This window comes from Hipposideros armiger, unplaced genomic scaffold (assembly GCF_001890085.2).
Source record: "Hipposideros armiger isolate ML-2016 unplaced genomic scaffold, ASM189008v1 scaffold_454, whole genome shotgun sequence".
Lineage (NCBI taxonomy): Eukaryota > Metazoa > Chordata > Mammalia > Chiroptera > Hipposideridae > Hipposideros > Hipposideros armiger.
Window position 1 is genome coordinate 530,257 of NW_017731804.1, and position 14,792 is coordinate 545,048.

The following is a 14,792-nucleotide window of genomic DNA, read 5'->3' on the forward strand; positions in this document are numbered from 1 at the left end:
ATGATGGCAGAGGTGGGCGGGGCAGGGCGTTGTACTAATTCAAGATACACTCCAGCCCAATAATAGATTATTAATAATGATCCTCTCTGCGAAACCCTTAAAATTGCCCCTTGATTTCCCTAGCAGCAAGAGGCGAGCCCTTATTTGCTGAGCTGACGCCTCCTCCCGCCCCCTCCCCCGCCCCGCTCTGGAAATTACAACTCCTCGGCGCGCGGCGGCTGGAGGAAGACCGGGAGGGGATCCCAGAGCCAGCCCGGCGGTGGCCCTCCGCCCGCCGGCTGCCGCGTCGCGCGGCCAAGGTCAGAGGCGCCGCAGGAGCAGCAGCAGCGAACTAAAGAGGGTCAATCCTGGCCGCGGGGAGAAAGCGCGGGGCGCGTTCTGCCCGCACCAGCAGCCGCCAGGGAGGGAGGCGAGCGAAGGTCTCCGGGCCGGCCGCGCCCAACCGAGACAGTCGCCGGCGCAGCGACCCGGCAGGTGCCGCCCTGGGTCCGTAGGCCCGGAGCCCGTCCTCCGCCTTCCGCTCCCGGGCGCTGTCCGCCGCCCCCTGGTGCTGAACCCAGCCCCGCCGCCGCGCGGCCTGCTCACCCTCCTTCTCACCTACAGATCGCCTTGATTTGGGGGCGGGGCAGAGGCAAAAGGGGGCTCCTGGGCAACAGCTCACTGGAGCGGAGAGGTTGGAGCCGGAGAGCCAGCGAACGGCAGCCTGGCCGCTGGTCCTGATGTGCGGAGGACGCGCGCGCTGCAGCCGCGGGCGGCGCTAGTGCTGATTCATCACCTAGAGCGCCTCTCAGGCCACCACGAGGGCAACCGACCGGCTCGGGACTCTGGCCGCAGGTTGAAGCCGCTGGTGCAGGAGCCTCGCGGGCAGGAGGTGAGGACCCCCTCCCTTCTCTTGCCCCCGATCGTCTTAGGGAGATAGACAGAGAAGAGGGGCGTGCCCCTCGGCTGTCTAGCAGGCATGCCTGTGTGCTGTCCCCGCCTCCAGTTTCACCGGTGCTAACCACGCTGGTTCCCCTCCGCCCGTCTCCGGAGCTTGGGTCATTCCACCCCGGGACCTGAGCAGCTCGCCCTGCCCGCGCAGCCATGGAGGAGGAGCTGAAGTGCCCTGTGTGCGGCTCCCTGTTTCGGGAGCCCATCATCTTGCCCTGTTCCCACAACGTTTGCCTGCCTTGCGCTCGTACCATCGCAGTGCAGACCCCGGACGGTGAGCAGCACTTGCCCCAGCCGCTCCTGCACCCCCGGGGCTCCGGACTGCCCGCGGGCGCCGCCGCCGCGCCCCCTCCAGACCATGACGCGGCAGCTGGCCCGGCCTGCAGCGGCGGTGGCGGGAGCACAGCTGGCGGCCTGGGCGGCGGTGCGGGAGGTGGCGGGGACCACGCGGACAAGCTGAGCTTGTACAGTGAGACAGACAGCGGTTATGGCTCCTACACCCCGAGCCTCAAGTCCCCCAACGGGGTTCGCGTGCTGCCCATGGTGCCCGCGCCGCCCGGCTCCTCTGCCGCCGCGGCCCGGGGTGCTGCCTGCTCTTCGCTGTCCTCGTCTTCCAGCTCTATCACGTGCCCGCAGTGCCATCGCAGCGCCTCCCTTGACCACCGCGGCTTGCGCGGCTTCCAGCGCAACCGGCTGCTCGAGGCCATCGTGCAGCGGTACCAGCTTGGCCGCGGGGCGGTGCAGGGGGCGTCCGCAGCCCCTGCTGTGGCCATCTGCCAGTTGTGCGACCGCACCCCGCCGGAGCCGGCCGCTACGCTCTGCGAGCAGTGCGACGTGCTCTACTGCGCTGCCTGCCAGCTAAAGTGCCATCCATCCCGGGGACCCTTCGCTAAGCATCGTCTGGTGCAACCGCCACCGCCCCCGGCTCCCGCCGAGGCCACCTCTGTGTCCCCAGGTGCGGCCCAGGGCGCCCCCAGTGGAGGAGGAGGCTGCAAGAGTCCTGGGGGTGCCGGGGCCGGAGCAGCAGGGGGCGTCGCAGCCCGCAAGTTCCCTACGTGCCCGGAGCACGAAATGGAGAACTACAGTATGTACTGCGTGAGCTGCCGAACCCCGGTGTGCTACCTGTGCTTGGAAGAGGGCCGGCACGGCAAGCACGAGGTGAAGCCGCTGGGAGCCATGTGGAAACAGCATAAGGTGAGCGCCCGCGGGGAGAAGCATGGGTGCGAGAGGAAGTGTTCTTGGTCTCTTCTTGAGAGAGCTAGCAGAGGACAGGCCAGAGGGTCAAGCAGTAACTACTTCATTCATTCATTCATTCATTCATTCACCCATTCACTCACTTATTCCCTCATCAGTCATTTGACAAACACTTAAATGAACTCCAGGTGCTCTGAGCTGGATATTGGGGTTGGGAAGGGCATGGAAAGATGACACACTAGGTCTCCTCCCTGCAGAGTTTATGACTCTGTACAAAGGGCACCCAGAATGCAGGAGCAGAGTTCTTCTACTCCTAAAGTTGGCTAACTTACTTTGATGGCCCACTCCAGGTTTTTGGCATTCAGGGCCCCTTTCTCCCTCTAAAAAGATTTTTTTAAGTTCAAGTGTTACCATCTGCCTGCAGGGACATGTCTGATGTCTTTGGCCTTTAGTTAGTCTTCTCTGACCACAAGAAGGATTGGATCCCTGCCCTCAGTGAAGGGATACACTATTGCCTCCAGAGCAGAACTCCCATCAGCTTCCAGACATTTTCCTACTCTTTCAACTAGTCTCCAGCACTTTCTACCCCCAGAATGCCCCCTAGCTTAGAGGGAAGATACATTTCCTCATGCACCCTGTTTGAGAATTTTGATGTGTGCCTTTGAAAATGGGAGCATCATTTTCCTCAGAGATCTTCTCTTACTGGGACTCCGCCACAGTGGCAGTGGGAGTGTGATGGAGTCGCAGAGTTAGCTCTTAGTAAGCCAGACAGGCACACTTCCATCTGTAGGCGGCCATAGCCTCCTGCCTCACAGACTTGCCTGGGGTGCCACCTCCCAAGTGGGAATGGAACAGCTTCTAAAGGCAACTCACTATAACTCTGGCTGCCAATGAAGTCAGGCCCTTGATATGTCCCCAAAGCAAGAGTGGGGTCAGTTCTAACGCATATTCACCTTAATTGCCCACCGAAAGGCTAAGCTGAACAACTGGACTCATGGCGCCTGAGGTCAGTGGGTCAGGCCTGACAGAGTTAGAGTCCCTTTTTCTAGGTCCCCACTTAGCATCTGCAAATGTGGAGATTTGTCATTCAGTGTCCTCTTTCCAGTAAACTTCTCACACCTCGAAGAGATAGGAAGTCTCCAAATCAGCCAACAGGAAATATGTATTCTAATTGAGGAGGAAAGACACAGGAAATTAAAGCAATTTCCCATGGCTATCTCATGTTTTCCAACTGGAAATGGACAAGAAAGGGGAACATAGGTGAGAGGACAAGAAAGGACCACCTGTTTCTATTGTAGATTTATTATATATTGTTGCTATATAATTTAATCTGCACAATGTGCACATTATTATTGTAATTTAACATTTTCAAATAAAAAATTAGAAAACAGAAGAGGAACACTTTAATAATCCACCTTAGAGAAGGAAATTTGTGTAGTAGGTCAGAGGAAGGGCAATCTGGAGTTAAATTTATAATTCTTGGAGCAATGGTTCTCATTTGGGGACAATTTCACTCCCCTTCCAGGACATCTGGCAATGTCTGGAAACATTTTGGGCTGTCACACCTAGAGGGTACTACTGGTATCTAGTGGATAGAGGCCAGAGAGGCTGCTAGACATCCTACAGTGCCCAAGTAACCTCCCCAAAACAATTATCCAGCCTCACTGTCAACAGTGCCTCTGCTGAGGAAGGTTGCTGTGCAGTCACTCAGACCTGGATCCAAATCTCAGCACTTGTAAATCACTCACTGTAAGCTTTAGGTGCAATTTTAAACCCTCTGAAGAATAATATCTAACTCAGATAATTGGTGTAAGGAGTGAGTATAACTGTATGTTTCACCTCCAGCATAGTACTGGACCCACAGTCACCAATATATGTTATTATTTTTAGAGTTTTTATACTTAAAACAACTAGACCTGCAGAAAGCTACAGGGCAACAGCAAAGTGCTTATTTGAACTCAGTAACTTGGTTCCCTGAAGAAAACATGAGCTGGTAACTTCTGATATTGTTTATATCGAATACTAAAATAGTTTTGAAGAAAGGGGAAAGCCTGCCTTGAGTTAGTTATCATTCATATGACGTCAGTCATATGATGTTTTGTTGCATATTGCTTCACAGTAATCATAGTTGCTTTACTTATTTCATCTTTCAAGTGAAAAGACATCATTTTACAAATAAAGACATCTTTTGCAAAAAGGCTAGAACTAATTCTGGATGTTGTCACCTAAATCTTTAGACTTAGTGAAGAGTGGGAGTCAAAATAAGTTGAGTTTGCAATCTTAAAAGAGATCAAGCCTCTTACAAGGAAAAGTGAGTTGAATAATGAGTTATCATGTAGGGAAAATCATTGGTCATTCTTGCCTTGTTGTTAACAGCTGTTTTATAAAATTTCTATCCTCAACAATGTAAAGTTATGAGGAAATATGGAAAGCATGTGTGATATTTGCTCAATAGAATGGGACAGTAACCTGGGAACTGTGATCACAGTAGTCTCCTTTGTCCGTGGTTTCACTTTCCTCAGTTTCAGTGACCCACAGTCAGCTGTGGTCTGAAAATATTAAATGGAAAGTTCCATAAATAAACAATTCATAAGCTTGGCATTTCTCGCCATTCTGAGTAGCATGAGGAAATCTCGCACCTTCCCACTCCGGCCTACCCAGGGTGTGGGTCACCCCTTCATCCTGCGTCTCCACACTGTCCACACTCCCCTCCCGTTAGTCGCTTAGCAGCATCTCGGTGATCAGATCCACGTGGGGGTATCGCAGTGCTTGTGTTTCAGTGACCCGGATTTTACTTACTAATGCTACATTAACATAACTTGTATCACAGTACATGGTTATAATTATCTTATTTTATTGCTAGCTATTGTTGTTCATCTCTTGCTGCGCCTAAATTATAAATCAAACTTTACCATAAGTGCGTGTGTACAGGGAAAAACAGTCTATACAGGGTTTGGTAATGTCTGCGGTTTCAGGCATCCACTGGGGGTCTTGGGACGTGTCCCCCATGGATAAGGGGGGACAATTGCATGCAAAGTCTAGTGTCTCAAATTTATATTTTGTGCCACTGCTTCAGAGAACTAAGACATCTTTCTAAATCCAGAAGGATGCTATGAGATAGTTTTTGAAAACCTGTTTTCGAGAATGAATAGAAGTTCTGCTGTTCTCTTCCAGCAGGTGCTATATTTCTACTGAAAGGGAAATTATTGAGTGCTTGTTCTGCGCTTCTTGGCCAGAGGCTAGTGATCATTGGAAAGAGAAAGGAGGGGGCCCTCCCTGGCGCAGCGTTTGGTGTTGCTCGGTGGACAGGCCTTTAGACCAGCTCTGTGAGCTGGGAGGGAGCTACTTTTGACACATGAGCTAGAACACTCAGTTTCACACTCCCACCCCATCAGCAGTATCAGTTTAATAAAACCTAAAGTCTCTGGATTGTTGTTGTTGTCACCTAAGTATCCTATGAGCCATGGCAAAGTGTGTCACCTGACCAGAACTAGAATCTTGCCGGAACAGTCCCCCAGCAGTCCTTTCCCTCCAGAAACCTTCGTCTCAGCCTTGCTTTACTTCCTTTCTACCCTGGCTGGAGCTTTACATCTAATTAGCGATTCTTAGGTAAACAGACATACAAGTGACACTGAAATCTATTTTAAAACAAGATTGATTATCGCCTTTTTAAAACAGCGCAAAAAATTTAGGTCTTAGCTAAATACATTTAGATGATTCTCCTGGGAGAGCATTGATTGTTTCAAAGAGCCGATGTGAAGAAACTAAATGCTCTGGAAGGTGGAACAGGAAAGGGAAGCTTTCTGCCAGAGCGTTTCTCTTGTTGCCTATTGATTATGGAATTCTAGTTTTCCTGAAACCAGACGGAAAGGGTCACTATGGTCCATATCGCTTCCCTGGTGTGACATGTCACAGAATGCCAACAACATCTGTAATTCCTGCTGGATGCAGAGAGTCAACCCCCGAATTAAAATGGACAGAAGTTGGTTCCAGTACTGAGGTGTGGAATGCTGGGTAGGCCCTTCTTCAGAAGTATTTGAGGACCTTGGAGAGTAGATGGGTGTTAACACCAAACCTCACAGATACACCAGGATTACTGTTCCCAATGAGTCAGCATATCACAAAGCAAAGGAGATGGTGGGGCCTGGAGACCTCGGGACACAAGGGACTGCAGGTTACTCACATGTGGTGAGGCACTGCCAGGGGCCCCTTGTCCTACCTTCTTTCGTAAAAGAGACAAGGAAAGGCTTTTAGCCTGTAAAGCCTCCAATGAAAGACTTCCTCCATTAAGAGAGATGACACATAAATGACAAAGGCTAACCATGTAATCACAGCTGAGCCATGGTCATAAGTAGACTTATTTGAATATTTGTACTACTTTATAACACAATTAACAGATGTTCATGGTTATGAATCAGATTTATACATGTAGAAATGTAGGAATTAAATATCATCCCTAAATTCCAATTTGCAGAGAAAAACATTTCTAACATTTTAGAATTTTTTTCCCTCTAGAATTCTGTTGTATATTTATTTTGTAACTGTTCTTTTTGCTTCAATAATACAATATAAATATCTTTTCTGTCAATTAATGTACATTATTTTTTATGACTGCATGCCATTCCATCATAAGGATTTATTATTTTATTTGATCAACATTCTCATGCTGGACTTTAGGTTAAGTTTTTAGTCTTTTGTTATTATAAACACTTTTTTCTAGTTAAATCTATACCTGTGCTCTTAATTCTTCTCTTACCTGAAATTTCTGAATATGGAGTTGCTATATCAAAGGATGTCTGGCTTTAAGACCTTTGATTAATGTTGCCAAATTGCCTTCCATAAAGTATATACAGATTTTTTTCTCCCAACAGCAAAATTATGTAAATAATAAATAATTCATGCAGATAAAGACCATGGGGGAAACAAGAAGGTGGATTGTCCTGTTTTTAGTCATTGTTGTTTGCTGTTGTCATTACATTATTGTTAGAACTATTTTTTTAAAGGACAACCACAAATATCTAGATTTTATATTTTTAACTACTAGGGATCTGCCTTCTCTCAAAACTTGGTCTGATGTGCACAGCTCTACACCAAGTAGCCCCTCTTGATTTTAAGGCCAATGAGGAGACCGAGCCTTCAGGGTCCACCCAAGGCGCTTCCAGTGGGGTGGGGTGGGGCGGGGAAAGAGAAGGTTAAGTAGGGAGAAGGGCTTGGCACACATCTCCCAGGGCCCTGAGGTCTGCAGCTCTGGGCTGATGGCTGCACACCAGCTGCTGATTCGAAGCCCAGTGGTGCTGAGTGGAAACCTACCAGGGCCCTCAGAGCATGTGGCCAGAACTATGCACAACCCGAGTAAAAAGCCTAGAGTTTTGCAAGTGGAATCTTTCAACCTTTTGCTTTTATCTTCTTTTTGAAGACTATTGATAGAGATAGTGGGGTTTTGAATCGGGGAGTACTTTACAAATTGTGAAAGGACACCCACTTCTTACTACCACGTATTCATACTGTATGCTGTGGTGGCCTCTCCATTGCTCAGGTGTTCTATTATTAGCCTGCAGGGGACAGTCCTTTGTGGGTAGACATTCATGGTGATGGGACCTTACCTGTGGATGTCAACAGCATGGAGTGTTCCAGAAGGGATCGATCTTTTAAATTCTGAGACAAACTAGGGGGAGGATTGACGAACTGGCCCACTGCCTGTTTTGTCAATAAAGTTTTACTGGGACACAGCCATGCCCGTCTGTTTACAAGTTACCTATGGCCGCTTGTGGCTACGGTTGCTTTTGGAAGAGTTGAGTAATGGCAACAGAGATCTGTGGCCTGCTAAGCTGAGAATTTTTACTATCTTGTCCTTCACGGAACATGACATGTGATGACCTCTAAACTAGGACCTTGTGACTCAAAGTGTGGTCTGCTGAGCGGCAGCAGTGTCACCCAGGAGCTTGCTGGAGATGCAAATTCTTGAGACCTGCCACAGTCCTACTCATGAAGGATTTGAATGTTAGCAAGCTCTCTAGTTGATCTGTATGTGCAATAGCCCTGTTACCTGTGGGGGGTACTACACACCCTCACCTGCCCAGTTAGGAATTTATGATCACATCACCCTGTGAGGTTATTTTCTATCACTGGATTTGTTGGTTTTATTACAGAACTCTTTTGTCCACATTTGAAATTGTCCCACAGTTCTTAGATGCTCTGTTCTTTTTTTCTTTATTCTTTTTCTCTCTGTGTTACAGTTTCCATAATTTCTATTGACCTTCTTCAAGTTCACTGATTCTTTCCTTGGTTGCATCAAGCCAACTGATGGACCCCTCTCCAGCTTTCTGCTGCATTTTCTCAGCTGTCCTGCCCTTTCCCTAGCAGTAGGAAGTCTCAAATGGCCTGGGCCCGTGACTATTTCCTGCAACTCCCCCAAAAAAGATAGGGCATCTTTTTTCCTTTTACTTCCTCTAGCGACATGTGGTCTCCACCTTGTTTGAGGTGGTCGCAGGGAGGGACAGGATTTGCTGTTTGTCCCCAGTGGCTTAAGGTTTTCGTTCTGGAGGGGAGAAGGGTCCTGGTGGGACTTTGTACTCTCCTGTGGTGATTACCACTTCCCTCCTTCAAGCCAACATCTGTGGTGCAGATGTTTCCTTTTTTTAATCTAATGGACACCTTAGATCTTTGTGTAAAAACTGATCAGGTTTTACTCTTCTGTTTGGCTGCAAAAATGCTTAGGGCCAAATATTTAGTGCAAACATAATAGATGTAATTATGTTATAGATTTTGAGCCTCATTTCTGGCTCCATTTTATGTCCTCACCCTTGTTCTTCTTTTTAAGTTATACACTCTTGAATTCTATAGACCCTTACAAGCTGCCTTAAATCTGTTTTGAAATAAATATTAATAAATCAATAAACAAACAAGTGGCCTACTTAAATAAAGTCAAAGAGAATTTTTAAAAATCTCTGGAAAATCTTATTAAGATAATACCCTACTTCTAAGCATGCTCAGTCACTATTACAAAAACTAAATATCGCTTGGAAATGTTCAGATAAAGGAATGGGGACCTTCCGCATCACCAGGACATGAGACTGCTACCTTTCCATCCCATATAATAAATAGACTCCAAAATGACCATGCCTACTCTAGACAGCTGGATCATTAATCCTATGTCACATCCTTCATGGAAATATCACCACATACCATCAGCTTTGGAGGGTGATTATTGCCTCTCAGAGTGGTTTCCTTTACCAGTATTTGCAGCTTATCACTGATGAATGTTTATCGCCAACACAGCCCTGCCTACCCAGCAGGGTCCTAAACCAGTAGCTTTTTGAGAATATGAAGGTGCACAGAGGGGAAAGTCAGGGTACACCAAAAAGCATGAAGACTTTGCTGGGGGGGGGGTGTCAGGAACCATGAGAGGTTGAGATTTTAGTCTACATACAAGCTAACAAAGTCACCTGCCACAGGTGAATTTGACGCGGGAGAAGACATGAAACTCCTGGGTCAGGGATGAAGGGCAGTGTATTACTCACAGCAATAGCCATAGAGTATTAGCAGGTTTGTGCCAGCTCCCTGAGCCTCAGTCCCACAGGCTGACATGATGAGTGCCAGATGACACCAGCACACACAGTAGGTTACGTTACAGAAGAGGAACCCTGAACTTAGGGAGCCTGAAGTTTTTACAAAGGGCAGTAAGCATGGGCACTTGGTCTACCAGAAAGCAGTATCTCTAGTTTCCAAGGTTGTTGTATACACAAACATCCTTGAAAGATAGCCCAGAACAAAGAGCAATCAGCACCTCACAGGCAAGACTTGCAGAAATTTGAGAGACCCAGAATATTATCTTTCAACAGGAGGATTAAATCAAAGTTCAAATAGTTCCTCAAGTGATTTCTGCCCCGTGTACATCATGGTTAACTCCCCAGGCTCCTCTCGTTCTCAACACCTCTTGTTTCAGTTGGGTTACACAGGCCTCAGGGCCACCTGCATAAAACAGGCAGGGTCTGTGCTGCCTGTCTGTCAGGACTTTGGCTCATTTGAGGTCTGCTGTGTGTCATAATGATGATGGTGGTGGTGGAATGTCTGTGGTGGGGCCCACGGAGAGTATGAATTAAAGCTCTACAGTTAAGGGGGTTTTCATTCCTGAGTCCATTTGTGTGGCCTCTAGTACAGGAAGGATAAACTCCATCCCATGGCTCTCCGTAGAATTCGTTAAAACATTCCATTGGATAAGAAGTTGTTGGGCTCCTAATGTGACCACAGATTGTGGATACACATAAAACAGACCACGGGTGAGCTCACAGCCGACTGGAGGAAAGGGACAATTTTATAGCCAGCCTAATGTATGTTCAACTCATATAAAAAAGTGGAATAAGTACTATATTTTACTATGAATGAACTGATGAGGGAACAGAAAGGCAAAGCCTATTAATTCTGCCTGGAGATTTGGAAGGGCAAGTGGGAAAAGGGAATAGAGGGGGAGAGTGAGGCGATGATGTTTGACCTAGGGTCATGAGTGACAAGTAGGAATTTTATTAGTCAGGAAAGAAAAAAGAAACAAATGTACAGCATTATATGAGGGGTTATGAAACTTATTTAACACCTAGTTCCTTCTTTCAAAGACCTTATTATTTGTTGGCAAAGTGCCAGGGATTAACATATTCATATGAAGCAGAGGAACATTGAGAAATATGACGCTATTTCTGACAAAAGTGAGGGAACTTGGATTATACATTCTTTAGTATCTGGAACTTACAGAAAACATATTGGATCTGGAGACAGTGGTGAAAGAATGATGATGAAAGGGATTCCAGAAGCCACACAAGGAGACATCTAGCTTGACAGGCTAAGGAAGATTAAATGTTAGCTTCATTTAAATTTCAATGAAGAACAGGAATAGCCTGGCTATAATCCTTTTAAAGATTCTTGTAAATTTTCATCATTTTCCCAGGTTGTTATATTTACCCTGTCTGCCAGTAAAACCTGGCAGCAGAAATCTTTTAAACATCTCAATTTGTTTGGCTAAGTCAAAGGGGAGCGGGTAGGGGGGCAAAAGAGAAATCAGGAAACCGGATGAGAAAAGAGACTCAGAGGATGAAGGTGGCAGCAAGAGAGACTTGAAAAAAAGATCCATTAAGAAGTCAGTTGGAAGATCCAAGATGGTGGAGCAGATAAACACCCTGCTTGCCTCCTCCCATGACCACATTAAAATCACAACTAAATCATAGAACAATTAACCTGGAGAGCCATCTAAAGTCTGGCTGAACAGAAGCTTTGTAACTAAGGATATAAAGAAGGAGCCACATCAAGACTGACAGGAGGGGTGGAGACATGAAATGGGCTGGTCCCACACCTCCGTGTGGTGGTTGAGAATCAGGAAGGTTATCTTGGCCACTGAGATCCCTCCTGAGGAGTGAGGGGCTCCAGTCCCACACCAGGCTCCCCCCGCTGATTTTTGGCCGGCCCAAAGGTTTACCGTTTTTAAAACTGCAGTGGCCGTTCTTGCATATACATTTTTGCATGCTCCATCCTATTATTCCCTTCAGGATAAAGTCCAATACAAACATTAAAGCACTTCAGGGATTTCTTTCTTAACTCTCCCTGAGTATATGAAGCCAGGATCTTGTCTCTAAGAAGGAAGTCAGAACTTCTGCATCTCTCCAGGTTGCCGTCTCCCCCAACCTCTTCCCCACCTGAAGCTGCACAGTCAAATGTGTTATATTGAAGTTTATAGCGTGGAAGGTGGTGGGAGAGGCAGTGAGAGATGGAGGGGTTGGGTGACACAGGGGAAGGAGGACAAAAAGCCACATGTTGTAATATACTCACGTTTAGTTGTCACCGTGAAGCAGTAGGCACTATAACCCCCAATATAAGATCCTGTAGGAGAGGAAGAGATTGCCCAGGAGCATGTGGCTAGTAAAGGAAAGCCAAGTCGGCCTGATGGGAGAACCTCTTACCATGTGCTATTTGCTCACAACACTTCCTGCTTCCTTGTGGAAGAGTTGCACTTCTTGCCCCGTCCATACAAGGCTGGGCATGCGACTTGCTTGGGCCACTGCAGTGAGAGTGGAAGTGATGCTGCCACCTCCCAGGAGAGGCTTGAAGGGCCAGTGTGCTTCTGTTGTAGGTCCTTTCCCTCTGCTACAAGGCTAGGATGTACTCCTCCCATGTGGGGCTCCTTCAGCCTGGATCCTGAAATGCAGAGCACGTGAAGTGAGCCACAGGTGACCTGCAATGGACATTCAATTGAGCAAGAAGTAAATCTTCGTTGTTGGAAGCTTCTGAGTCAGAAGGGTGTGTTGCTGCAGCATAACTAGTGTTAGCTGTGAGATATAGGCACATTCTGTCCATCTTTCTAGCTTGCCTCTCTCTTCTGAGCCTTGCCCTGGTTTTTGGTCAAAATTCTTCTGTCTTTTCCTTTGGTTGCAAAAGAATGCAGAAACACTTTTTCAACCTGTAAGTGTCTTAGACACATAGTTAGATTTCTTTTTAACTTGACTTTTAAAAAAAATTGGGGGGCTTTTTTCCACGATCCCCTGAGCTATAGAGAGATAGGTGTTCCCTGTCACTCATACAACTCCTGGAGTGCCATCCACAGGTGTCTACAGAAGGTCTTTTTGATTACTAGGGTTTCCTTTGAACTTTTCTCTATCTTGAATCTTTTCCTGGATGGTTTCATTGTGCTTCAAATCCATTTATTCTGCTATGGTAGAAAAAATCCAGCACTTCCTGAGCAAGTTTAAAAGTGATAGTTTGAGATATTTAGTATACACACAAGCATGTTCTCCTCATAATGTCTCCACATGGCTAGTGACAAATGAGGTCTATATAATCCTTTTTGATAGTAAGTTACCCCAAAGTGTAGAAGTGAAATTGCATGACCATTCTGATGTTATATTGCATGTCAGATGCAAAGAGAAAAAGAGTCCTGGCCCTTGCTTCTGATCCTTGGTTCATTTTATAAACCTCCCTATCATGTTGTCCAAGAAAAAAATAAATTATTTATTCAGCCAGTACTTACTGACTCTGCACTAGGAGCTCATACAGAGATGAAGCAAACAGGGTCTTCAGCCTCTGAGAACACACAATTTAGTAGAAGAAAGAGTAAACGCACAATGACAGTGATGAGGCATGGGGTGACGGGGGTGGGGAGGGTGAGGGTGGGGGGGTGCGGGCACATAAAAGGAGCATCTCCTCTGGACTAGGGAGAGGCAGGCAGGCTGGACAGCATGAGTGAGCAACACTACAGCTGAGTTTTGAATGGTGACTGTGGGCACTAGTGAAGCCAGGGGAGGGCACACCTGGCAGCTGAACGGCCATGTAAAGGTGTAGAGGTGTGGGGCAGGCTGAGAGGTCGTGCAAAGGCAGTTTGTGTCTGAAGGGTGGTACCTGCTGGTCCCTCTGCCTGTTAACTTCAAGGGGAACTGACAAGTCCAAGTCCCAGGGGGCAAGAACTTTCCAGTTATTCTGGATCTGGCTACTGCATTTGGGAGCTCTTGAGGGTCATTTGACACTAACTGGCCCCCTCAGAATGAGAAGCAACTGTGCACCCGTGGGCATAATGGATGACCAGAGCCAGTTCCTCGCGATGTCGCCCATCAGCCCTGCCTCTTCCTGTCTTGACCTCAGCACTAAGTCTCAGCCAAGGAAGTTGGGTTGGTGGTTCTGACATAATATTGGCAGTTCGAAGGTGTCTGTAGACAAGCTGGATGGCTCCTCCTGCATGCCCGGGGGCAGGAGTCACGCAGAACCCTTGAGCTGTCAGTAGCTGGAGAGTCGGAGTCTGAAGCCGAGTCGTGGTTGAGAAGACACCTCTCACCACCAGCACTCTGCAGAAATTGGCACTTATCCAGCCACGAATCACTAATTTTGACATTTGTCCTTTGTCTGTTGAGCCTCCTAACCACTACACATTAGACTTCTTTGTTGGGAGCAAAAGAACCCAACTCTGGCTAACTTGAATCCAAGAGCGTTTATTGGAAAAATAATATTTTTTCCTAGCACTCACATAATCAGAGGGTGCTTTGAGAGTCAGGTTCGAACACATACACAGCATCATGTGTGTGCCGGTACCGTCCCTAGCGCTTCACACGTATGAACTCACTTAACCCCACAATGACACTCTAAGGTTCCTCCTGCCAATATTCCCCTTTGTATGGTTGAGGAAAACAGGGGCAACGGGAGATGAAATGATTTGCCCAAGGTCACAGAGAGTGTGAACCAGGCTTTCTGGTCCCAAAGGCTTTCACACGTGCTAAGAGCAGGATCTGCGGGGCTGGTCTAGTGGCAGGAGTCTGGCTGGGGCATCATGGAACAAATGCCCATCTCTCCAGGTCTCTTTGTCCCTTGGTTCAATTTTGAATTCCAAGGAGCTGGCATCCTACCTAGATCAGGGCCTGCCCCTTGTTGGGGTGAAGGCTGTAGTATTTGGGACCCTGATTCCAGTCCCACTAGACTATACCCAGTGGGGAAAGGCAATCTCTGAAAGCAAAACTGGGGTACTGTTACAAAGCATAACTGGGTAGCCAACAGCAGGAGAGCAGTGGTGCCTGCACGTGCCTGAAGAAGCCCTCTCTGGGGTCTCGTGAACTCAGAAACACCGTCAGTAAGTACAGTGCCAGCTCCAGACCCAGGGCTTTCCATGCACGTGCTCACTGAAACCTAGAAGCAGCCCTTTGGGG

The 14,792-nt window shown here is 47.5% G+C and overlaps 1 protein-coding gene across 1 annotated transcript in view; it reads left to right on the top strand.

Moving 5' to 3' along the window:
• The first annotated feature begins 235 nt into the window (after nucleotides 1-235).
• Nucleotides 236-14,792, top strand: part of TRIM67 (tripartite motif containing 67) — a 66,026-nt gene continuing 51,469 nt past the window's right edge. Inside the window, exon 1 of the mRNA XM_019665833.1 lies at nucleotides 236-2,124. Within this exon, the coding sequence (XP_019521378.1) occupies nucleotides 1,084-2,124 (1,041 nt within the window). The 5' untranslated portion in view covers nucleotides 236-1,083. The remainder of the gene's footprint in view (nucleotides 2,125-14,792) is intronic.